General features: G+C 41.2%; 1 protein-coding gene and 1 long non-coding RNA gene across 2 annotated transcripts; one reads left to right on the forward strand and one right to left on the reverse strand.

Moving 5' to 3' along the window:
* Window positions 1–7,280: 7,280 nt before the first annotated feature.
* Window positions 7,281–15,421, forward strand: LOC138931134 (uncharacterized). The gene is made up of 3 exons (XR_011446414.1): window positions 7,281–7,990; window positions 10,735–10,831; window positions 14,949–15,421. It is a non-coding gene; the product is annotated as an uncharacterized lncRNA (long non-coding RNA).
* On the reverse strand, window positions 8,655–13,057 carry RAB39B (RAB39B, member RAS oncogene family). The gene is made up of 2 exons (XM_070291939.1): window positions 12,527–13,057; window positions 8,655–10,128 (listed from the first exon to the last, which is right to left on the reverse strand). The coding sequence occupies exons 1-2, from the start codon at window positions 12,739–12,741 to the stop codon at window positions 9,702–9,704; spliced, it is 642 nt and encodes a 213-aa protein (XP_070148040.1). The 5' UTR covers window positions 12,742–13,057; the 3' UTR covers window positions 8,655–9,701.
* Window positions 15,422–26,527: the final 11,106 nt, after the last annotated feature.

Raw genomic sequence — 26,527 nt, forward strand, 5'->3', positions numbered from 1 at the left:
AGGTGAGCCTCAGAATTTGGTCTCCAGCTTGGACCTTGAGAGCTCAGAATTTTGGACTCCTGTATCCAGCTGCTTACTTGACAGTTCCATCTGCCAAACTTCATGGGCATCTCAAGCTCAATGTGTCAAAAACTTAACTCCTTCCCTTGCCTCACCTCCAACTCAAGTCTACCCACACTCCAACATATTCTGATTTCCTATTTGTCCATTTGCAAATCCTGACTCTTTTAACATCGTGATGTATCCAAAATGTGACTGACTCATCACCTCCTCAGCTACAATCCTGGCCCAAGTCCCAACATCTGTTGCCTGGATCACTGCCACAGCCTCCGGAGTGGGCTGTCTGCTTCCACGCTTGTCTCTCTGCAGTCCACCATGTGAAGAGGTCAGAGGTGAGGGCATAAGCCAGCATCCTGACAATGGTCTAAATTCACTGACATGAGCTGGCTTCCACTCCGGCCCTTCGCCTACCTCGTACCCTTCCCCTTGGGCCTTCTGCTCTAGCACACCTGGTTCTGCTCTTCCTGGAATGGACTCATTTTGCTCCTATTTCAGGACTTTTCTTGCTTGCTATTCTTTCTTCCTGGAAAATCCTTCCCCATTTTGTCCAGATGTACAGATGTTATCTACATAGCTTCCCCCTGAACTCCTAAATTCAAGTGTCTGCTCAAAGATAACTTCCTAAATGAGTTTCTTAAGGCCACTATACACACTTTGGAAAGGACTGGCCCCACTGCACAACACACACAAATATGTGTCCTTACCCCTCTTCCTTGCTTTATTTTCCCATGAGTACTTAACTCTAGTATCAGTTCAGCAGTCGCTTAGTCATGTTCGACTCTTTGCGACCCCATGGACTGTACACCAGGCCTCCCTTTCCATCACCAACTCTCGGAGTTTACCCAAACTCATGTCCATTGAGTTGGTGATGCCATTCAACCACCTCATCCTCTGTCATCCCCTTCTCCTCCCGCCTTCAATCCTTCCCAGCATCAGGGTCTTTTCTAATGAGTCAGCTCTTCCCATCAGGTGGCCAAAGTATTGGAGTTTCAGCTTCAGCATCAGTCCTTCCAATGAATATTCAGTCCTTTAGGATGGACTGGTTGGATCTCCTTGCAGTCCAGGGGACTCTCAAGAGTCTTCTCCAACACCAAAGTTCAAAAGCATCAATTCTTCAGTGCTCAGCTTTCTTTATAGTCCAACTCTCACATCCATACATAAATACTTGAAAAACCATAGCCTTGACTAGATGGACCTGTGTTGGCAAAGTAATGTTTCTGCTTTTTAATATGCTGTCTAGGTTGGTCATAGCTTTCCTTCCAAGGAGTTGTGTGTCTTTTAATTTCATGGCTGCAGTCACCATCTGCAGTGATTTTGGAGCCCAGAAAAATAAACTCTAGTATGGATGCCACTGTTTACTAGGGACAGCCCTGCTTTATACTTGTACAGCAGTTAACACTCTATTCTTACCTCCCCTTCTGCCTTCAATTGTGTTGGCTTGGTTGGGAATTCTGACTGGAGCACAGAAAAGGGAAGGCCTTTTAGGTAGGTAACATAAAAATTAATACATTGCAACGCAGAAGAAGCAAAAAAAACATAAGACCAAGAACACAACTGATTCTTTGGAAATACTGATAAAAATAGGCAGACCTCTAATAACACCTCTGAATAATAAAATAAAAAATAGAAACATGTATCATTGTAAATGGAAGGTTTCTATCCACAAATACAGATACTTTAAAATTATACTAAGCTCAACTGTATGCCAATACATTTGAAATTCTAGATGGAAGATACAAGTTTCAAAGAAAATATAAATTACCAGAATTTACCTACAAGGATTTATGTGTTAATCTAGACAGTCTGTGTGCAGATATGTTGTTAAGTCGCTCAGTTGGGTCTGACTCTCTGAGACCCCATGAACTGCAGCACAGCAGGCCTCACTGTCCTTCACTATCTTCTGGAGTTTGCTCAAACTCATGTCTATTGAGTCCGTAATGCCATCCAACCATCTCATCCTCTGTCGTCCCCTTCTCCTCCTGCCTTCAGTCTTTCCCAGCATCAGGATCTTTTCCAATGAAACAGTTCTTTGCATCAGGTGGCCAAAGTATTGGAGCTTCAGCTTCAGCATCTGTCCTTCCAATGAATATTCAGGGTTTATTCCTTTAGGATGGACTGGTTTGATCTACTTGCAGTCCAAGGGACTCTCAAGAGTCTTCTCCAACACCACAGTTCAAAGCATCAATTCTTCAGCGCTCAGCTTTCTTTATGATCCAACTCTCAAATCCATACATGACTACTGGAAAAACCATAGCTTTGACTATAGAGACCTCTGTCAGCAAAGTCATGTCTCTTCTTTTTAATGTACTGTCTAGATTTTATTCCAAGCTTTTCTTTTCTTCCAATAGCTTTTCCAAGGAGCAAGTGTCTTTTAATTTCATGGCTGCAGTCATTGTCTGCAGTGATTTTGGAGCCCAAGAAAATAAAATATGTCACTGTTTCCAATGTTTCTCCATCTACTTGCCATGAAGTCATAGGACTGGATGCCATGATCTTCGCTTTTTGAATGTTGAGTGTTAAGCCAGCTTTTTCACTCTCCTTTCACCTTCATCAAGATGCTCTTTAGTTCCTCTTTGCTTTCTGCCATAACGGTGGTGTCATCTGCATATCTGAGGTTATTGATATTTCTCCTGGTAATCTGGATTTCAGCTTGTGCTTCATCCAATTCAGCATTTCACATTATGTACTCTGCATATAAGTTAAATAAACAGAGTGACAATATACGGCCTTGACGTACTCCTTTCCCAGTTTGGAACCAGTCTGTTGTTCCATGTCTGGTTCTAACTGTTGTTTCTTGACCAGCATGCAGGTTTCTCAGGAGGCAGGTCAGGTGGTCTGGTATTCCTATCTCTTGAAGTATTTTCCACAGTTTATTGTGATCCACACAGTCAAAGGCTTTAGTGTAGTCAATGAAGCAGAAGTAGATGTTTTCTGGAATTTTCTTGCTTTTTATATGATCCAAGGGATGTTAGAAATTTGATTTCTGGTTCCTCTGCCTTTTCTAAATCCAGCTTGAACATCTGAAGTTCCTCAGTTCACATACTGTTGAAGCCTGGCTTGGAGAATTTTGAGCATTACTTTGCTAGCATGTGAAATGAGTGTGATTGTGTGATAGTATGAACATTCTTTGACACTGCCTTTCTTTGGGATTGGAATGAAAGCTGACCTTTTCCAGTCCTGTAGCCACTGCTGAGTTTTCCAAATTTGCTGGCATATTGAGTGCAGCACTTTCACAGCATCATCTTTTAGGACTTGAAATAGCTCAGCTGGAATTCCATCACCTCCACTAGCTTTGTTCATAGTGAGGCTTCCTAAGGCCTACTTGACTTCACATTCCAGGATGTCTGGCTCTAGGTGAGTGATCTCACCATCATGGTTATCTGCGTCGTGAAGATCTTTTTTTGCATAGTTATTGTGTGTATTCTTGCCACCTCTTGTTAATATCTTCTGCTTCTGTTAGGTCCATACCATTTCTGTCCTTTATTGAGCCCATCTTTGCATGAAATGTTCCCTTGGTATCTCTGATTTTCTTGAAGAGATCTCCAGTCTTTCCCATTTTATTTTTTTCCTCTATTTCTTTACACTGATCACTTAGGAAGCCTTTCCTTGCTATTCTTTGGAACTCTGCATTCAGGTGGGTGTATCTTTCTTACTGGATTGAAGTTGGGTAAGAAAAAATCATGATTCAAACCTATATCTATAGTACACATTGTAGAATAGAAATATCTGTGAACAAGATGAATAATGTCCTTACTTTCATGGACCTTACAACTGGGCTGGTAGCCAGAGGCCAGATCATGCATGGCCTTGTAGCCATGTTAAGAAATGTCAAGTTTGTCTGGACTGTGTTCTAAATGTGATGATAAACTGTTGGTGGGTTTCAAGCAGGTGAATGACTTGCTGTGATTTCCTTTTTGAAAAGATCATTCTGGCTGTTATATTGAGAATGTATCATGGGAATAAGAGCTGAAGTAGGGAGACCACTTAGAAAGATAGTAAGTAGTTCAGCAAAGAGTTGATAGTGGTTTGGACAAAGGTGATAGCAATAGGGGCAGAGAAAATGGCAGAGTTGGCTATATTTTGGAGAATGAATTGATAGGACTTGATGACCTATTTGATATGGGAAGTGAGAGGAGTGAGGAAATAGAATAACTTTTAAGTTTCTGTGTTGAACAAGGGGGTAGATGGTGTCATTTACAGAAGCAGGTCTAGGGTTGAAGGAGCTTGTTTTGACTATCATTGATTTCATACTGGATATGTCAAGTTTGAGGAATTTGTGGATGTGTTTAGTAGGCAGGTTGGTTGTATTGGTATAATGCACACAAGAGTGGGCTGGAATTCTTCAGTTGGGAGTCATCAATAAATCCTAAAAGATTGGGCCTCCAATAGAACTAAGAACATCAACTTACTAAGAGGCTTGGTGTCGGCAGAAATCACTCCACCAGCACTATACTGGCAAAGGTGCATGCCTTCCTGCTCCCTGAAATCCTAGGGATGTTTTCAGACTTGTCTTTCTGAACCCACTGCTGCATGGGGATACTATTGTCTACTCCTTCCTGGGAAACTGTGCTCTCAAAGTTTCCCATTCTCTCCTTCTAAGTTCTATTACTTTGCCAACAAAGGTCCATCTAGTCAAGGCTATGGTTTTTCCAATAGTCATGTATGAATGTGAGAGTTGGACTATAAAGAAAGCTGAGCACCGAAGAACTGATGCTTTTGAACTGTGGTGTTGGAGAAGACTCTTGAGTGTCCCTTGAACTGCAAGGAGATCCAGCCAGTCCATCCTAAAGGAGATCAGTCCTGGGTGTTCATTGAAAGGACTGATGTTGAAGCTGAAGCTCCAATACTTTGGCCACCTGATGGGAAGAGCTGACTCATTGGAAAAGACCCTGATGCTGGGAAAGATTGAAGGTGGGAGGAGAAGGGGACAACAGAGGATGAGATAGTTGGATGGCATCATCAATTCAATGGACATGAGTTTGGGTGGACTCCGGGAGTTGGTGATGGACAGGGAGGCCTGTTGTGCTGCTGTCCATGGGGTCGCAAATAGTCAGACACGACTGAGTGACTGAACTGAACTGAACTGAAGTTCCCTTTCCCTAAACCTTGTTGTTTCCCAGGGCAGACTAAGGAGTTAGACTATAGGTTGCACTGTCAGAAACAACTTCTCAAGCCACATCTTCTCTAGGATCAGGAAGCTGCTTGCAGATTTCAGCAGCTGTTGGTTTCAGAACTTGATGGAGGTCAGGGAGAAATCCATGCAGACATCTCAAGGTAGAGAATCTAAGATTGAGTGAAGGGCAAGTACAAACACCCTGAGGTGTGAATGTGCCAGGGTTGTTTGATGAACAAGGCCACACAGGTGATGCAAAGGGATTGAACTTCATTTTGAAGGCCACTGCAAATACTTTGGGTTTTTAGCTGACTAAAATGGATAACCACTGGGGCATTACGATCAGCTGATTGCTGATAATAAATGTTTTATCAGGCTCCTTCTGGCTGCTGTGTGGAGAATAGACTTTGGAAGCAGGGAGATCAGCAATCACAACAACTTTGGCAACGAATGACAGTGTGACATGTTACACTTCTGACCCTAATAGACATTCAAATGGAGACGTTGGCTACACAGTTGGTTCTAAATGTGTAAACTTCATGGGAGAAAGAGATGAGCTGGAGATAGAAAGTCAGGACTCATTGGCTGACAGATGATATTTACAGTCATGTAACTGAATATTGCATTTTTGGTCCTTCCCTCCCTCCTTTCTCCCTGCCCTCCCTACCTCCTTCATTCACTCATGAGTATAAAAGTGATAAAGCTTATTCCCAGACTCTGAATCAAACATTTCCCCCTTTTTTCATGTGTGTGTTCAGTCGCTCATTTGTGTCCTACTTTTTGTGACGCCATGGACTGTAGCCCACCAGGCTCCTGTGTCCATGGGATTCTCCAAGCAAGAATACTGGAGTGGGTTGCCATTCCCTTCTCCAGGGGATCTTCCCAACCCAGAGATAGAACCTGTGTCTCCTGCATTGCCGGTGGAGTCTTTACTGCTGAGCTATTGGGAAGGGCTTCCATTTTTTTTTAACTCCCCCACCAAATATGTGCTATAAACCCTAGGCAGTGTATGGAACTCTTGTGTTGTGATCTGGGCTGCATACTGCAAATGACCCTGACACAAAGTGCACATCTTAGTAGTACTTGAAAAGATGGAAGCAATGTAGCCTTGAGAAAAGAAGACTTTCTAGGAAAAACAGTTGTAATAAGCTGCATGGCATCTATCTAAAGCAAATAAAACCTCTAATTTCAAAAGATACACGCACCTGCAGTGTTCACAGCAGCACTATGTACTATACCCAAGCCATGGAAGCAACCTAAGTGGCCATCTATGAATAGACAAACAAGATGTGACATATATATGTGCTATATATATATATATATATATAATATATATAATATGATATGTGATATAGATATAGTAGAATATTATACAGCCATGAAAAGGAACAAAAATGTGCCATTTGCAGAAACATGGATGGACCTAGAGATTATCATACCAAAGTGAAGTAAGTCAGACAGAGAAAGACAAATATATCACCTGCATGTGAAATCTAAAAAATATAATAAACTGCTGAATATAACAAAACAGGAGCAGACTCATGGATATAGAAAACAAATCAGTAGTTCCTAGCAGGGAGAAAGAGAAGAGGCATGATAGGGGTAGAGGATAAAGAGGGACAAACTATGTATGAAATAAATAAGCTACAGGGATATATTGTACAGCACAGGGAATATAGTCAATATTCTGTAATAACTTTAAAAGTAATGTAGTTTATAAAAATACTGAATCACTATTTTATAAATCTGAAATGAGTATAATATTATAAATCAACTATACTTCAATTAAAAAACAACCCCCCCAATTTTTAGGAGCTATTTAATAAAAATAGTTAAAATTTAAACAAAAAACCCTTGACTAAAAATTGCAATGATTCATATTTAGGCTTCACAGAACAAATGTTTGCAGAAGTCATATGGCATTTCCAGGCATTAGTGAGGTCTCTGTGACTTTCAACCTGATGATCCTGTAACTTTCTGGCTTTAAGATATTGGTGAATACTGTTGTGCGTATGTTCCACCTACCTGATGTTCTTGGTAGCAGTTGCTACACTGTAGGGACAGACTCCTCTGGAAATAGCTACAACACACACTTGGAATCTTACAGTCACATAATCAACCATTTTACTAAATACAAGCATATTTTCATTCACATACAGCTAAAGTTTTTCACATTTCATTACAGTGCACAAAAAGTGAGGAAAAGTACACAGTACATTTTATTCTGGAATATGAGGCAATCTAATCCAACATGCAGTTGTGGTCTTTGTTACAAGTTAGTTTATCTTATCTTCACCTATGTAATAAAATAGCTTCTAGAGCTTTACCCTTAATATTATACTAACACCCGACTTTTTCACACATTTTCCAAAACCCACTTATTGCAGTGACAACAGCACTGAATTCTACTAAAATGAGTTTTAAAGTTCTAGAACTTGTTTAAGCAGTTAAGCTCAGCCACTTCTGCTGAATCTATGATGAGTATTTTTAAACCTGTCTAAAAATGCAAAGAATGAGAAAAATATACATATGATGTATTTAAGTCAAGAAAATGGTAGAGAGTTTTGTTTCTATCCTTTTTTTCTTGAACTGACAGAATCCAGTCAACTCTCATCTATCCACTGGATAATCTTGCTTTCAGAATCTTCTAAACATAATTAAGTATAGCAGTTGATGAAACTTTGTGTTAGCCCAATTTACTATCTTTTATTTGTCTTTGACAACCACAAAGCTGGCAACTTAGTTACTCCACCCAAGCTAGGTCACGCTAAACCAAGGAAGAGACGATGATTGGGTCACTTGTAGTGGATGCTGCAGGTAGGTCCAAGGTGGTTTGTTTCCATAATTTTCATGATTTTACTGCTTTATTTTGACTGAAGTAAATCCTCCAAATTTCAGATTCAGTTACATCCATTCTGAAATTCAATACCATATTTCAAAGAATTTACCATCCTTAGGCATTCCTATCACAATGGAAATGAGAAACCTGACTCTAATCAGAATTGGTTTTTTTCACTACAAAAAGTATGGCTTTTGCCTAGCTGAACTGGCTACAATCAATAAATCATTTAAAGCATCATGTCTCTTCAAGAAGATAATGGAACTGCAAGGCAACCATTTCAAGTTTCTGATGCAACTAGTTAGCTGTCTGTTCACCTGAGAATTAAGAGTTAACTTTGTAGGGTAGATAGGAGCCCAGTGTAGGCATATGGCAAAAAAGGAGCCAAGGTCATTGTGAAGTGAGTATTTACCCCCACCCCACTCCCCATTGCTGTATTTAGTTCCTTTCAATAATATACCCACTGTATTTCAGCGATAAGAACACTTATAACCCAAACAGTTCTAATGTGTGTTCACTGTGCAATTATTCACTTGTGTAAAATCCTCTTTTCGATAATACCTGAATAGGCTTTACCTTTTGACTTATGCCCAGGTTTCGTCAGGGTTAGAGCTGAGTTATAATCAATAAGGAAACATATCCTAACATGTAGAGAATATTTATTTGCAGTCATATCTCTTCCAAAGTAAACAATAACAGTTTATTCATTGGGCAGCAGGATGATGCAGTGAAGTAAAAACCAGGAGTCAGAAGACCTTCACTTGGGCCTAGTGACTCTCCTCTGCCTCTCAGTTAATTTTTGTGTAAACTGGGGAAGAAAACCTCATGGCCCCTTATAATGATCAAACAGGTCATTCAGTGAACCATAATGTGTCTGTAAGGGTTACAGCCCCTCCTAAGCAGATGTTTATGTTGAGATCATAGTCACCAAAGCAGTGAAACCCAGGTGTGGTCAGAGGCGAAAGGGGGATGGCATCGGTGTTAATAGTATTTCTCTCTTCTAATTCCATGATAATTTGCATGGGAAGATTTCTTACACACTGCTGGTTATTCTTGCACAAGACTGTACATTTTTTTGAATGTGATAATAACAGTATATAAATTGACTCCCTCTTGACATTCACACCATTTTTTTTTACCAGAACACCAGGCCTTGAATGGGTCTTATGAAAAGACTGGCCCATACCCCTCATTTTACAGATGAGCTATGGAGAGCTAATTGGTACCTTTTAACCAAACCCCACACATACATTTAGTGCAGGATATTCTCATTGGTTGGGTTGATATCTCTCATTTTTGTAGGTTTGATCATTGTTCCCGATGTGATACTCTTCTTCCCTTTACATGTTTTATTATGATCGTGACCTATGCAACACCGAGAAATAGTTGTCCTGACTGTGGGTGTACTTTCCTGGGGGGCCTGGTTCCCTGGACCTCAGCTTTTTGACATACAGTCTACAAAGGGCATACAGAGCAGCCAGTGCGCAGCTTGGGCCACAAAACAGGGCCAGTTCCAGTTCCAGGTTCCCCCACCTACCTACCCATCACCTGTCTGAGGGCCCCTTGGGGAAGAGGCTCACTTGGTATCCAATATAGAGGTTTAAGTTCTCTTGAGTCGCATGATGATTCTATCATTTTGATCAGCTGAAGTCCAAGTGGGACAGCAGGTTTTGGAGACACAAGGGCTGACTAGCACAAACATCTTCTCTCTGATTTGACTACCTCTTCTGAAGAGTGAACCACGTTGGGGACAAATCCACTCTTCACCCCTTCCCAGCCCTCCTGGATGGTAATATCCCCCCTTTTCACCAGCTCATATATGTCTCTCGTCAGGTCTGTGAAGGCCTTCTCTACATTAATGGCGTCTCGGGCTGACGTTTCAATATACTTCATGCCATACGCAGCAGCCAGTTTCTCAGCCTCGTGGCGAGTCACTTGCCTCTGTGTATCCAGGTCACACTTGTGACCCACGAGAACGAATACAATTTGGTAGGGCTGGACGTGTACTTTGGTCTCTTCTAACCACTCGTGGACATTCTGGAAAGACCTGCGGTTGGTAATGTCAAATAAGAGAAGACCACCTACTGAGTTCCTGTAGTAGGCACGAGTGATGGATCTAGAACACAAGAGAGAAGTCAAGATTGAATGCCAAGCCCAAACTCCTGTACTTCAGTGAACTCAAAGAGTGGTCTCTGGTTAGCGACAGAGTCCTTCAGCAAAAATGCTTTTCTCTTTGTAACAAAGGAATACAAACGTCATTCCATCATAATAATGATACATGAATTTGCAATTGAGCTAAACTTTTCAATTGAGCTAAACTTTGAGATGGTATCTTCTAGAAATGAATGCTCATGGGCATACAGGCATTTTCCCTCAGCTTAGGTCAAACCATAGTTAACCTGTCCATTCTCACCACTGAAGAGCTGAATGAGATTTCCTTTTCTGCTAAGTGGGATATCTAAGTAAAAGGTTATCATGAGGCAAATGAAATAATGGATTAAGTATTCTGTCACCTGGAGAGCTCATTACAAATAATCGTAGTTGGCATAGGATTTTCTAAAAAAGAAAAATGAGTTTATGACAGTTGACAGGAAATACAAGTATATATCACAGAAGTGCTCCATTTATCATTACCGTATTTCTCTGTTACCTTTTTATTTTCATCAGAGGTCTTCAATCTCTTCTGTGAGGAGGAACACGATTTTGTTTTTTTACTTTGCAGGCCATGTGGGAATAGGAAAAAGAGGGATAGTCTGCAAAGATCTTGAGCCAAGTGTCTGTCTGCCCCACTTCAGAGAGGCTGACTCAGGAGCTACCAGGTGGGAAAAACTGCCTAAATAGACAAAGCTTCCCCTTAAAATCATATGATTTATTTAAAGCATTGTAATCAGAATGTTTCTAAAACCTATTATACATTTTCTCTACTTTTGAAATGGAAGAAACCATATATATTTTCACTTCTTGATTTGAGGAGCTTCATTTTCAATGTGCATTATGATACTTTTCTCAGGGTGTCTTAGACATTGTAGAACTATTTGCTTATCCAGTCACTTTCCTTAGACTACCATGCTTTTTGACCTATGTCTATTTTTAGTTTTTCTTTCTCCTTGGATGAAGAATATAAACAATGAGGGACTCGATAGCTTAAGCCTTAGGACAAATGGCCCAGTACTAACAGAACAAACATTGTCCAGGGAATTGGAGTCCTAGCTAGATGATGGTAAGAACAAAACAACAAAAAAATTTCTTAATGTAAATAAAGTTAAAAGACAAATGAAAAACTGGAAAAACACTTTACAACATCCATGACAGAAAAGGATTAATATTCTTAATATACAAAGAACCCTTAGAAGTCACTATCATCCAATAAATAATAATCTTTGGATATGAAAAGGCTGTTCATACAGAAAGAAATTGTGACAAACACAAAAGATGCCTTTCTTCGCTTATAGTATGAAACATGAAATCACAAGCTCAAAGTGAACCTGGACAAGGATATTTGTTTGCGGAAGTGGGGAAGTGGAGACAAGTCTAATTTTTCTCTTCTCCCCACCCCTCTTCAACCAGCTAACCAATATCTTCTATGCTTGATTTGTGTTCACTAGCTAAATGATGATTTATTGAGGCCTCTTGATCAAGTTTCGGCTCCTCTGCATGACTGTAGCTCAAAGTTTTCTGTGTACGCTGCTCTGACTTTTGTCTTTATACGTGCAGTTTCCTCACACTCATCAGGCGTCATTGTCTCCAGTAAGCCTTCCCTCATCTGTGTCCATACACATAATTACACGTGATACATGCTACAAGTGAAACAAAGTGTTGGAAGAGAAAATTCCACCTGTTTATTGATCACTCATTATGTGCTAAGTGTTATCGTAGGCTGTGAGCCTACAAATATGAACAAGGCACTCCTTTGTGTAATTACTGACCTAGTTCCCCCTCCACTATGCTAGCAGAGACATTCTAGGAGGGCAATGCCTGTGTCTATTTTGTTTACATGGCATCCCCTTGCAGGAGTTTCCTCAGGCTGTTTCCCCAGTGATAGGTGCAGTGTCTGGCAGAGAGTGAATGATCATTGCATGTGTGCTAGTTGCAAGAAAGAATCAATTATCACAGACATCTCTATTTCTATCTAGTATTTATATCTATATCTTTATCTCTACATCACCTATCTAGATCTGTCATCCTACATTAGGATGACTTGGGAACATTTTTTGAAATGTAGCATAGGGACTGAAATTGATGAATGACAGTGATCAACTCCAGTGAGTTGATTAACCACCAAGGGGGCAAGTTGGTGGAGTTGTGGTACGAGCAATATGTATTATTGATTGGCAGGATGTATCTTTCCCTGTACTGAATTCCCAGCTAGCTGAAGGTGGGCTTGAGCAGAAACTCTCAGAGCCTCGCTACCTTGGCTAAGGGCGGCGACCAGGACCAGGAAGTCCTCTTCCCCCGGGGATCGGGAAAACCCAGAAGACCCTCCCACTGCTCACGGGCCGAGTCTGCGCTCCCACCTGAACCTCTCTTGACCCGCGGTATCCCAGATCTGGAGCTTGATGCGTTTTCCGGGTTCGATCTCCACCAGACGGGAGAAGAAATCCACCCCCACCGTCGGGTCCGAAACCTGGGCAAAGCGGCCCTCGGTGAAGCGGCGGATCAGACACGACTTGCCCACCGTGGAATCCCCGATGACAATCAGCCGGAACTGATACAGCCAGATGGCCTCCATGGCCGAGGCTCGGCAGGTCTCCTTGGCCCGGGCCGCGGGCGGCGAGATGGGGGCGCCAGGCCGGGGCCTCGGAGAGCGCGGCTCGGTCCTGATCTAGATCGGCCACGAGGGCATCGTTGGCCTGGGAGCCTCAGGCCAGGTAGGCCCAGGCGCGGGGAGGACCGAGGGATGGATGCTGCGCTCGCGGAGGTGATGAAATGGCAGCAGCATCAGCACCACGCACTCTGACTCATCACTGACAACAGGCTTACTGTAATCCTCCAGGTAGAGGCGACGCCCAGCACCGCATTGTCTGTAAGAGCAGCGCACACGGAAATGGCCGGGGGCGGGCGGGGGCGGGGTTGGGGGCTGCGGAAGCTAGTTCCCTGCCTTTCTGGCTGAAAAGTCAGCATTCAAAAATCTAAGAGCACGGCATCCGGTCTCATCACTTCCCCGGCAAACGGATGGGGGGAAAATGGAAACAGTGGCAGACTTTATTTTCTTGGGCTCCAAAATCAAAGGCGATGGTGACTGCAGCCAGGAAATTAAAAGACGCTTGGTCCTTGGAAGAAGACAGTGTTACTCGCTCAGTCGTGTCAGACTCTTTGCGACCCCATGGATGGTAATCCGCCAGGCTCCTCTGTCCATGGGATTTTCCAGGCAAGAATACTGGAGTGGATTGCCATTCCCTTCTCCAGGGGATCTTCCCGAATCAGAGATCAAACCTGGGTCGCCTGCATTGGCAGGCGGATTCTTTACTGTCTGAGCCACTAGGGAAGCCTTGGAAGAAAAGCCATGACAAATCTAGACAGCCTGTTAAAAAGCAGAGACATCACTTTGTGAACAAAGGTACCTATAGTAAATACTATGGTTTTTCCAGTAGTCACCTATGAATGTGAGAGTTGGACCCTAAAGAAGGCTGAGCACCAGAAATGATGCTTTTGAACTGTGGTGTTGGAGAGGACTCTTGAGAGTCCCTTGGACTGGAAATAGATCAAGCCAGTCAATCCTAAAGGAAATCAACCCTAAATATACATTGGAAGGACTGATGCAGAGGCTGAAGCTCCAATACTTTGGCCGCCTAATGGGAAGAGCTGACTCACTGGAAAAGACCCTGATGCTAGGAAAGATTGAAGGCAGGAGGAGAAGGGGATGGCAGAGGATGAGATGGTTGGATGGCATCACCGACTCAATGCTTTGAGCAAACTCTGGGAAATAGTGAAGGACAATGAAGCCTGGTGTGCTGCAGTCCATGGGTTCACAAAGAGTGGGACATGATTTAGCCACTGAACAACAACTTCCTTTCTTCCACCCACCTCCTTTTTTTAATTAATTTTTTTCTATCTTTCAAATAGCAAAAGTAACACCTCTTCATTAAAACTAGTGAAACAATACAAATATACTGAAAAGAAATATGAAGTTTGCTACATATTCTTCCACATGTATTACTATAAAATATATACATATACACATTTATTGCTGTTTGATTTTACACAAATTTGATCAAACTGGACCGTTCTGACATTTGCTTTTTGCAATTAATAAAGAATCATAGACATCTCTTTATTTCCAACTCAGTTTCCTTTTGCCATAACAATTCTGGAAAACAACCCAAATGTCCCATCAACAGATAAATGGATAAACAACACATATGTTATTTCTATGAAATAGGGTTTTAAAAAGAAGGACCAGAAAGTCAAAGAGTATGAATATTTTAAATGTTATAGATATGGGCATTATACTTTGCAAACATACTTAGCAATTTAAATTCTAGTTGGCAAAGTTTGAAAAGACCATTTCTTTTTTCTTTTCTTTTCTTTTTTTTTTTTTAAGAAAACTATCAGAAGTTACTTTAATAAAATTAAATCCTGCCAAAGCAGGATGGGTACAATGGGGTGTCTGGCTCTCCCAAGATTACAAATTGCAGAGTGAACATCTTGTAGTCTTTGAATATGATGTACTAAAATCATTAACTTTATTCCTGACAAAACCAGTACAAAGTTTAAAACTATGTTCAAGCCTCTATGTCCTTGTCTTTTGAAGTAAAATGCTGACTTGAGTCAATGATTGGAAAATGTGAAGATTCAGAAACAAAGAATAGCTGTTGGGCTAAGGAACTGGTAACAATTTAGACTCTACTTCTGCCACATAACAGAATCACCTGAACTCCCAGTTCCCTGAAGGATTTAGATAAAGGCCTGATACATATTCCTAAATTGTTTTTACAGGAAGCAGACACCCCCCGGCCACCAGATGAAAACTGCTGAGCTCAAGAACACAGACCCTAGGCTGGCTGAAACCAGAAGTTTGATAATGCTTGAAATGTCACCTTGATGCCAACCAATCCAAGAACTGTCCACAAGCTGATCACACTCTGCTCCTTGAACACTATAGAACTCCTTACTACCCCCTCCAGGCTGGGTCATAGGGTCTTCAGGGCATTAGCTCATTGTGGCCCCCTTTGCCTGGCAAAGCAATAAAAAAAAACTATTCTACTTCATCCAAAACTCTGTCTCCCTGTTCCTATTTGGCACCATTGAACAGAGGCCAAGTTTCAACGACAAGTTTACAGCAGTTAAAAGCCCTAACAGTGAGGCTTGAAAAGACCATTTCTTTGGCATTACTTCAAGCATCATATGTGATATTCTTTATTAATTCTTTCCAATCTGATGTAATTACAAATAAATGGAATCACACAATATATGGACTTTTGTAACTGACTTCTTTCACTTATCATAATGTTTTTGAGTTCATCCACATTGTAACATATATCAAGACTTTATTCCTTTTTATAACTGAATAATATTCCATTGTATGACATACCATATTTTCTTTATCCATTCATCTGTTGATGGACATTTGGGTTGTTTCTGCCTTGTGACTATTATGGATAATGCTGCTATGAACATTCATATACAAGTTTTTGTTAAAACCCATGCTTTGAACTCTTTTGGATTTAAACCTAGGAGCAGAATTCCTGTGACCTATAGTAACTCTATGCTAAATCATCTGAAAAAATGCTAGAATGTTTTCCACAGCAGCTGCACCATTTTACATTCCTACCAGCAATGCATGAGGATTCTGGTTTCTCCATATCTTCCAACACTTTATTTTCCTACTTTTTGATTCTAGACATCCTAGTGAGTATGAAGTAGTATTTCACTGTGTCTTTGATTTACATTTCCCTGATGACTAATGACAATGTGTATATTTTCACATTCTTATTGGCCTTTGCATATCTGGCTTGGAGAAATGTAGACTCAGATCCTTTGCCTTTTCTTTCTTTTTCTTTTCTTTTCTTTGGCCATGGAAAGTGGTGAGCAAGTAGCTTGTGGGATCTTATTTCCCCACCAGGGATTGAACCTGGGACCATGGCAGTGAGAGTGTGTTGTCCTAACCACTGGACCACCAGGGAATTCCCCCTTTGCCCATTTAAAAACTGGATTATTTATCTTTTTATTATTGAGTTATAAGAGCTCTTTATATATTGTAGGTACAAGTCCCTTATCAGATATGTGATTTGTAAATATTTTCTCCCATTTTGTGTGTCCATTTTTGACTTTTGTTAAGGGTGCCCTTTGAAGTGCAGTTTTAAATTTTGATGAAGATTGTCTATTTTTGCTTTATCGCTTGTGCTTCTGATGTCATGTCTAAGAATGCTTTGCCAAATTCAAGTACATGAAGATTTACTTCTGTGCATTCTTCTAGAGTTTTGTAATTTTAGCTCATACATTCAGGTCTATATTTCATTTTATGCTAATTTTTATATATGCTATAAGGTAGGGGACCAGCTGCATTCTTTTGCATGTGGATATCTAGTTGTTCAAGCACCATTTGTTGGAGAGATTATTCTTTCCCCACTGAATGATTTTGACACCCTTGTTGAAAGTCAGTTGACTGTAGACTGGTTTATTTCTGGACTCTCAACTTTATTCCATTGCTCTATGTCTAGTGTCTAGTCTTCTGCCAGTACCACATTGTCTTGATTGTTGTAGCTTTGTAGTCAATTTAGAAATTGGGAAGCAAGAGCCTCCTACTTTGTTCCTTTTTCTCCAAGATTGTTTTTGGCTATTTTGGGGCCCCTTTCAATTCCATATGAATTTTAGCATCTGCTTGTCAGTTTCTGCATATAAGGAAGCTGTGATATTGATTGAGGTTTCATTCAATCTATAGATCAATTTGGGGAATACTGACTGCCATCATAATGAAATTAAGTCTTCCAATGCTTGAACATAGAATATCTTTCCATACATTTAGGTATTTTAAATTTTCTTTCAACAAAGATTTGTAGTTTTCTGTTTACAAGTCTTAAACTTCTTCAGCTAAATTATCTGCTTTCTTAATTTTTCATTTTTGGATTCTTCATTGTATTTTTCAATCATTTTATTTTGACTGCACTGCATAGCTTGCAGGATCTTAGATCTCCAACCAGGAACAGAACCTGGGGCCTGGCAGTGAAAGCACTGAGTTCTAACCACTGGAGAGCCAGGGAATTCCCATTTTTTTTTAGTGCATTCCTTATGATTTGGTCAAATGCTTTTTCTGCATCTTTGAGGCAAACATGTGATTTTATTCTATTAATATAATGTATTACATTAATTGACTTTTGGATATTGAGTTAACCTTGCATTCCTGGTATAAATCCTACTTGAGCATGGTATGTAATTTTTAAAATATGTTTTAAAATTTGATTTTCTAGTATTTTGGGGGATATTTGCATTCTTATGCATGATATTTATTGGTCTATAGTTTTCTTTTATTGTAATGTCCTCTTCTGGCTTTAGCATCAGGGTAATATGAAAACAGTGTCAGACTTTATTTTTTTGGGCTCCAAAATCACTGCAGATGGTGACTGCAGCCATGAAATTAAAAGACGCTTACTCCTTGGAAGAAAAGTTATGACCAACCTAGATAGTATATTCAAAAACAGAGACATTACTTTGCCAACAAAGGTCCGTCTAGTCAAGGCTATGGTTTTTCCAGTGGTCATGTATGGATGTGAGAGTTGGACTGTGAAGAAGGCTGAGCGCCGAAGAATTGATGCGTTTGAACTGTGGTGTTGGAGAAGACTCTTGAGAGTCCCTTGGCCTGCAAAGAGATCCAACCAATTCATTCTGAAGGAGATCAGCTCTGGGTGTTCTTTGGAAGGAATGATGCTAAAGCTGAAACTCCAGTACTTTGGCCACCTCATGTGAAGAGTTGACTCATTGGAAAAGACTCTAATGCTGGGAGGGGTTGGGGGCAGGAGGAAATGGGGGTGACAGAGGATGAGATGGCTGGATGGCATCACAGACTCGACGGACATGAGTTTGGGTGAACTCCGGGAGTTGGTGATGGACAGGGAGGCCTGGCGTGCTGCGATTCATGGGGTCACAAATAGTCGGACACGACTGAGCGACTGAACTGAACTGAATATTGGCCTCCCAAAATTCCTTCCTTTTCTGCTTTTTGGGAGAGTTTGTGAAGAACTAGTATTAATTCTTTTTTATATATCTGCTAGAATTTAGCAATGAAGCCATCTGGGTGTGAGCTTTTCTTTCTGGGTAGTGTTTTGATTACTAATTCAATTTCTTCACTTCTTATAACTCTGTTCAGATTGTCTATGTCTTCTTGAGTAAATTTCAGTAGTTTGTGTATTGGTAGAAATAGCTCCATTTCATCTAAGTTATCCAATTTTTCAGCATCCAATTGTTCATTGTATTACTTTATGGAATATTACATTTTGTAAGGTCAGTGGTAATGTCCCTTCTTTCATTTATGATTCTAGTGATTTTAGAATATTCTTTTTCTTCTTGGTCAATCTAGCTAAAGATGGTGTCAATTTGTTTTCAAAGAACCAGTTTCTGATTTTGTTGATTCTATTTTTTTTTGCTCTCCATTTCATTTATCTCTGCTCTAATCTTATTTCATTCTTTCTGTGTGATTTACTTTTAGTTTATTCATCTTTTTCCAGTTCCTTAAGGTGTAGAGGTAGGTTATTGATTTGAGATCTTTTTCTCTGTGCTGTGTGTGCTTAGTCGCTCAGTCATGTCCAACTCTTTGTGACCCCATGGACTGCAGCCCGCCAGACTCCTCTGTCCATGGGGATTCTCCAGGGAAGAATACTGGAGTGGGTTGGCATGCTCTTCTCCAGGGCATCTTCCCAACCCAGGAATCAAACAGGGGTCTCCTGCATTGCAGGCAGATTCTTTACCTCTAAGCTACCAGGAGGGCTTCCCTGGTGGCTCAGAGGTTAAAGCATCTGCCTGGAATGTGGGAGACCCTGGTTCGATTCCTGGGTTGGGAAGATGCCCTGGAGAAGAGCATGGCAACCTACTCTAGTACTCTTGCCTGGAGAATCCCATGGAGGGAGGAGCCTGGTAGGCTGCAGTCCATGGGGTCACAAAGAGTCAGACAGGACTTAGCGACTTCACTTCACTTTCACTCACAGTTATAAATTTCCCCCTGAGCAGTTCTTTTTCTGCATCCCATTAATTTTCATAAAAGTATTTTCATTTAGTTCAAATTATTTTGTGATTTCTCTTTTGATTTCTTCTTTGACCCATTTGTTATTTAGGAAGGTTTTGTTTAATTTCTATATATTTGTGAGTTTTCTACATTTTCCCCCACTTGTAATTTTACTTCATGTGGTCAGAGGACATTCTTTGTATTATTTGTAATTTTTAAAATTGAAAATTTGTTTTATGGTAGAGTAAATGGGCTATTTTGGAAAATTCTCCATGTACACTTAAGAAAAATTTATATTCTACTTTTGGGTGGATTGTTCTATATGCGAATTATGTCTTATTTGTTTTTAGCGTAGTCCAAGTCTCTAAAAAAATTGGAGATACCAAGGGAACATTTCATGCAAAGATGGGCATGAAAGCTGGGCACAATGAAGGACAGAAACAGTAAGGACCTAACAGAAGCAGAAGAGATTAAGAAGAGGTGGCTAGAATACAGAGAAGAACTATACAAAAAAGGTCTTAATGACCTGGATAACCACAAAGGTGTGGTCACTTACCTAGAGCCAGACATCCTGGAGTGGGAAGTCAGTGGGCCTTAGGAAGTATCACTGTGAACAAAGCTAGTGGAGGTGATGGAATGCCAGCTGAGCTATTTCAAATCCTAAAAGATGGTGCTGTGAAAGTGCTGCACTCAATATGCCAGCAAATCTGGAACACTCAGCAGTGACCACAGGACTGGAAAAGGTCAGTTTTCATTCCAATCCCAAAGAAGGGCAATGCCAAAGAATGTTCAAACTACCACACAATTGTGATCATTTCACATGCTAGCAAGGTAATGCTCAAAATTCTTCAAGCTAGGCTTCAACAGAATGTGAACTGAAAGCTTCCAGATGTTCAAGCTGGCTTTAGAAAAGGCAGAGGAACCAGAGATCAAATTGCCAACATCTGTTGGATCATAGAAAAAGCAAGAGAATTCCAGAAAAACATTTTCTTCTGCTTCATTGACTAGGCTAAAGCCTTTGACTGTGTGGATCCCAACAAACTATGGAAAACTCTTCAAGAGATGGGAATACCAGACCACCTTACCTGCCTCCTAAGAAACCTGTATGCAGGTCAAGAAGCAACAGTTAGAACATTACGTAGAATGAAGGACTGGTTCCAAATTGGGAAAGGAGTACGACAAGGTTATATGTTGTCACCCTGATTATTTAATTATATGCAGAGTACATCATGCAAAATGCAAGGCTGGATGAATCACAAGCTGGAATCAAGATTGCTGGTAGAAATATCAACAACCTCAGATATGCAGATGATACCAGAAATTGAAGAGGAATTAAAGAGCTTCTTGATGAGGGTGAAAGAGGAGAGTGAAAAAACTGGCTTAAAATGCAACATTCAAAAAATGAAGATCATTGAGAAAGTCATTTCCTAGGCAGGTTGATAACAAGTCTAGGGGTCCCCAAGGAGAGAGGGGTCTGGAATTCTCAAGGAGGAAGAAAGGACAAACTTTTTTGTCCCTCTACATTCCTTAGGATTATATAACAATAATGTGTCCTGCTTGAAGACAGTCTCTCTGGAAAAAACCTTCTGGCTAATCCTGTTATCTTAAGCTGTAAATTATGGGAGTAGGTCTAGTGAGGTCTTTACAACCTCCAGACATTCTTCTGATTCATTGTAATAACTAATTAGAGAGTATATAACTCCATGGCTAACACTAGCAAGGGGTTACTCTTTCTGCTCCCTTTTGATGCCTATGTCAGAAGCTTTCTCTTTATTACACAAAATCTCTGAGCGATCAAGCCTGTCTCTGGCCCCAGATTGAATTCTTCTCCTCCGGAGGCCAAGAATCCCGGCATCTTTGCGTGGTTCAGCAACAACCTTTCATCTTGGGGGCTCATCTGGGATTCTTCAGGGCAAGGTAAGGATGCTTGGAGCTCTAGTTCTTTGTTCTCCTAGCAAACACATTTTCTGCCGTGCTTTACTAACTCTATGGTGTGCTTGGTGAATGAATGAAATGCCCTGCATGAAGCAAGTGAGGAGCCCTGCTCTGCGGTTCTGCGGTGACCTCATACAGCTTATGGCAGAAACCTGTCGGGGGTTTATACCAACCTGCCCATGCCAAGAGACACCCAATGTCTCCTTTGGGGACTGACCAGAAATGGGTAAAGCATGTGGACCGAACTCTCCTTTCTCAGTCAAACTTTTTGGTCTCTTTGACCATTTCATAACCCCTTGGGAATTAGAAGTATGAACCTAATCTGTCAGATCATAGACTTTCAAGGGACTTGTGATCTATACGGTTACTGTGTACTATGACTTAGACCCCAAACTTGAATTGGTAGTCAGGAAGCACCTAGCCTCGCTAGGCATGGAAAGTTTGGAAGCTAGATGGAGCACTAGCTCCAAGAGCATCTCTGAGGTTAAAGGTTACTCAGACTGGAACTACAATGGATTTTTTTTTTCCCTTTGGTAATGCTGGCTCTTAGTGGACCAGAGTAGACTCTTATACTGGTGTGGTGACGCTTGGTAGGAACATTTCAGTTTTATGTTCATATCAGTCTTATTGTGGTCAGGAATATACTCAGGGTCGTGCACAGGCACTCAGGTGATGGAAGGTGCCCCCAGGGTCTTAGCCTTGGAGGTATTCCGGAAGGTTACTCTGATTGCACCCTGGGTGGCATCAGAGGCAAGCAAGGTTTTAATGGTGAGGAGCTGGACGTCAGTCAGGGATTCCATCAGGTTTACCCCTGGTGCATCTCCATCCCATCTCGGTGGTAGAACCGGAAGGGACGAGTATGTCACCTGCATCGGTATGTCACCTGTGTCGGTAAAGTCCAACCAGGAAAGAAAAGCTTTGGTGTAAAGTCTGTCTACACCCCCATCTAGAGCAGGGAGGGACGCCTCTGGTAGGAAGATGGTGCTGGTCACTTTTTTTCTCTCATAGATGGGAGCTAACAATTCCAGCCTCACTCCTTTGAACTGTATCCTGAAAAACTGGGATAGATTTGATCCCCACGGCTTAAATAAGACACACCTGGTCTTCCTATGTGATACTGCATCGCCACGGTACCCACTGGAGGACAGCGAATGGTGGTTGGTTGGAGGATCTCTTAAGTACAATACTGTTTTACAATTAGAGCAGTTCTGTAGAAAACAAGGAAAATGGGGAGAAGTAGTATATGTGTTGCCCTTTTTCTCTTTGCAAAATATGCCAGACTTATGTCCTAAGGGTACAGATTTGGGTGTGACTCCTTCAGCTCCCTCCTGTCCTCCTACTTTGCTAGATGAGATGGAGCACAGGAGACAAAGAGATAAATAAAAGCAGATTTCTCCAATCTATCCCTGAGATCATATATGCAGAGCAGCCAGAGAGACTGAGGAACAGCCACACAAGCTGTTGCCTCTTCATGAAGCACCCACCAGGAAAAATAATCAGTCTATGAGAGTTAATAAGCCTTTTTCTTATCAAGAAATACAAAGAATCAAGGAGGATCTGGGAGACTATTTAGAGGACCCAGAAAAATATTTTAGAGATTTTAAAGGTGTTACTCTGCTTTATGATCTTACTTGGAAGGATGTGATGTATATCTTGGGACAAACGCTGACTCCCGACTCAAAGACTAGAGTTTTGGGGAAAGCAGTTGCTTATGGAGATGAATGGCTTGGTAATGAATCAGTAGGGAAGAGGGAAGATGAGATAGCGGTCCTCCCCAATGGCAATCAGGCGGTCTCAACTACAGAACCAGACAGGGACTACAACACAGCTAAAGGAAGATGGGATCAGTCATTTTGTCAGATGTATTCTTGAAGGACTCAGGCAGGCGTGTGCTAAGCCTTTAAACTATGGCAAATTGGAAGACATAGAACAGGAGAAGAAGGAAGCTCCTGGTAAATTCCTAGATAGACTGAGAGAAGCCCTTCGCAGATTCACTGAGATTGATCCTGAAAGTGAAGAGAGAAAAGTGATCTTAAAGGATAGATTTCTCACTCAGTCGGCTCCAGATATCCGCTGTAAACTATTAAAATGGGCATATGGACCAAATCAGTCTTTATATAATCTGTTGCAACTGGCTCAGTCTATTAAGGTAGGGAATATGAGGGAAAGAAAGAAAGGCAAAAAAAAAAAAAAAAAAAAGGACAAAGGAACAGGCAGAAGCCTTTGCAATGGCTATGAAAACCGTTTGTAAACAGCCTGAAAAAAATGCCCAGAGGGACCCAGGTGAAAAGGGAGGAGCTTGCTATTACTGTGGAAAGGAGGGGCACCTCAAGCGGAATTGCCCTCAGGCATCTAAGCTGCCCCCGGCTCCATGTCCGGTCTGCAAAGGACCACACTGGAAGAGAGACTGCCCTCAGAGGCGTAGGTTTCAGGGGTCGGGCTCTCAAGACAAACAGGACTAAAGGTGTCCTGGGGTCCCCACACAAGCTCCCGTCCTAATTACACCTGAAGAACCCTGGACATTAATAACTGTGGGGGTCCAATCCTTCGATTTCCTTTTAGATACTGGGGCAACTTACTCCGTGCTTACTGAAGCCCCTGGCCCACTTTCTTCCTGATCCGCTTCCGTAATGGGACTGTCTGGACGAGCCAAAAGGTATTACTTCAGTTATTCTTTAAGCTATAACTGAGACTCTGTGCTATTTTCACATGAGTTTTTGATCGTGCCAGAGTCTCCCTCACCCCTTTTGGGGAGGAATATACTGAGCAAAGTCCATGCCTCTGTTTTCATGAATATGGAGCCTTCCCTTTCTCTCCCTTTAATTGAACAAAATGTAAATCCTAGAGTATAGGCTGAAGGAAAATCTGTGGGTTGAGCACAAAATGCTATTCCTGTAGTTGTCAAGCTCAAAGACCCACACTTATTTCCACATAAGAAGCAGTATCCACTGAAACCTGAGGTTAAGGAAGGGTTAAAACCCATCATTGAAAATTTAAAGGAACAAGGACTATTAATTCCTTGTAACAGTCCATGCAACACTCCTATTTTGGGTATAAAAAATCAAATGGTAAATGGAAACTAGTTCAAGATTTATGAATAATAAATGAGGTTGTAGTTCCTTTACATCCCATGGTGCCTAATCCTTATACTGTATTGTCTAAAATTCCTGAATGAGCCAAATATTTCTCAGTAATTGATTTGAAAGATGCCTTCTATTCAGTGCCTTTGGCAGAGGAAAGTCAATTTCTATTTGCCTTTGAGGACCCTACACAGCCAGTTTCTCAGTTAACCTGGAAAGTTTTGCCCCAGGGATTTTGTGACAGTTTTCACTTATTTGGATAAAGTTTGTCACGGGATCTACAAAACTTTAATAGCTCCGAAGCAGTGGTGTTACAACATGTAGATGACATTTTGCTCAGTGCTGAGACAGAGGAAGCTTGTTCACGAGCCTCAGAAGACTTCTTAAACTTTCTGGCAGGCTGCGGTTACAAGGCATCAAGAGAAAAGGCTCAGCTTTGTCAACAATCTGTTAGATATCTGGGCCTAATCATATCAGAAGGGACTAGAGCCATAGGCCCCAAGAGAATTAAGCCTATACTAAATCATCCCCTACCTATGACTTTAAGACAATTGAGAGGATTTTTGGGAATCACAGGTTACTGTCACATTTAGATTCTGGGTTATGGGGAATTTGCCCAGCCTTTATATAAACTTATAGCTGAAACTCAGCAGGCTCAAACCGACAAACTTGTTTGGTCTCCAGATACTCAAAAGGCTTTTAAGGTTTTTCAGACTGCTCTCCTGCAAGCTCCAGCTCTGAGCTTGCCCACAGGGTCAGAATTTAATTTGTTTGTCACTGAAAGAAAAGGTGTGGCCTTGGGAGTTTTAACACAATCTCGAGGGCCTCACCAGCAACCTATTGCTTATCTAAACACAGAATTAGATGTAATTTCACGTGGGTGGCCCCACTGCCTAAGAGTAATTGGGGCAGCGGCTTTATTAGCACCTGAAGCTTTAAAAATAATTAATGGACGAAACCTTACTGTACTGACTTCTCATGATGTGAGTGGGATCTTAAATTCTAAGGTTAATATGTGGATGGCAGACAGTAGGCTTATTAAATTTCAGTCATTGTTGTTAGAAGGACCAGTAATTAAGCTTAAAGTTTGTGGAAATTTAAATCCTGCCACCTTCCTTCCTGAGAAGGAAAATGAAACACCTGATCACGATTGTTCCCAATTTCTAACTTTATGCAGCTCGGGAAGATCTAGTGGATACCCCATTAGACAATCCTGACATGGAAATATTTACTGATGGCAGTTCTTTTGTTTGGGATGGAAAGCATAAAGCAGGTTACACTGTGGTGATGGCTGAACGGGTTTTAGAAGCAAAATCTCTCCCCCAGGGAACCAGTGCTCAGTTAGTGGAGCTTATGGCTCTGACCCGAGCTCTAGAGTTAAGCAAAGGGCAGCGGGTAAATATCTACACTGATTCTAAGTGTGCTTATTTGACTTTACATGCTCATGCTGCAATATGGAAAGAAAGACAGTTTATTTATTTATTTAAATTGTATTATTCTTGTTGCTATTTTATTTATTTATTTTTTTGCTGTGCCTTGCAGCATGTGGGATCTTTGTTCCCCCACCAGGAATCAAACCCATGCCCCCTGCATTGGAAGCACAGAATCTTAACCACTGGACTGCCAGGGAAGTCCCAGAAAGACAGTTTAAAACAGCAACAGGAGAACCTATTAAACATTTCAGAGAGATCGAGAGACTTTTATCTGCTATATATTGTCCTAAAGAAGTAGCTGTTATGCATTGCAAAGGACACAACAGAGATGGGAGTAAAGCAGCTGAAGGCTAACAAACACATGAAAAGATGTTCAACATCACTCATTATTAGAGAAATGCAAATCAAGACCACAATGAGGTATCACTTCACACCAGTCAGAATGGCTGCGATCCAAAAGTCTGCAAGCAACAAATGCTGGAGAGGGTGTGGAGAAAAGGGAACCCTCTTGCACTGTTGGTGGGAATGCAAACTAGTACAGCCACTATAGAGAACAGTGTGGAGATTCCTTAAAAAAATGCAAATAAAACTGCCTTATGACCCAGCAATCCCACTGCTGGGCATTCACACCGAGGAAACCAGAATTGAAAGAGACACATGTACCCCAGTGTTCATCGCAGCACTGTTTATAATAGCCAGGACATGGAAACAACCTAGATGTCCATCAGCAGACGAATGGATAAGAAAGCTGTGGTACATATACACAATGGAGTATTACTCAGCCATTAAAAAGAATACATTTGAATCAGTTCTAATGAGGTGGATGAAACTGGAGCTGATTATACAGAGTGAAGTAAGCCAGAAAGAAAAACACCAATAGAGTATACTAACACATATATATGGAATTTAGAA

This window comes from Ovis canadensis, chromosome X, assembly GCF_042477335.2.
Source record: "Ovis canadensis isolate MfBH-ARS-UI-01 breed Bighorn chromosome X, ARS-UI_OviCan_v2, whole genome shotgun sequence".
Taxonomy (NCBI): Eukaryota; Metazoa; Chordata; class Mammalia; order Artiodactyla; family Bovidae; genus Ovis; species Ovis canadensis.

Coding starts and splice junctions, on each gene's coding strand:
- RAB39B (XM_070291939.1), bottom strand. CDS start 12,741: ATGGAGGCCATCTGGCTGTATCAGTTCCGGCTGATTGTCATCGGGGAT. Junction 10,129..12,526: donor GCGGGTCAAGAGAGGTTCAG/GTGGGAGCGCAG, acceptor CTTGTGTTCTAG/ATCCATCACTCGTGCCTACT.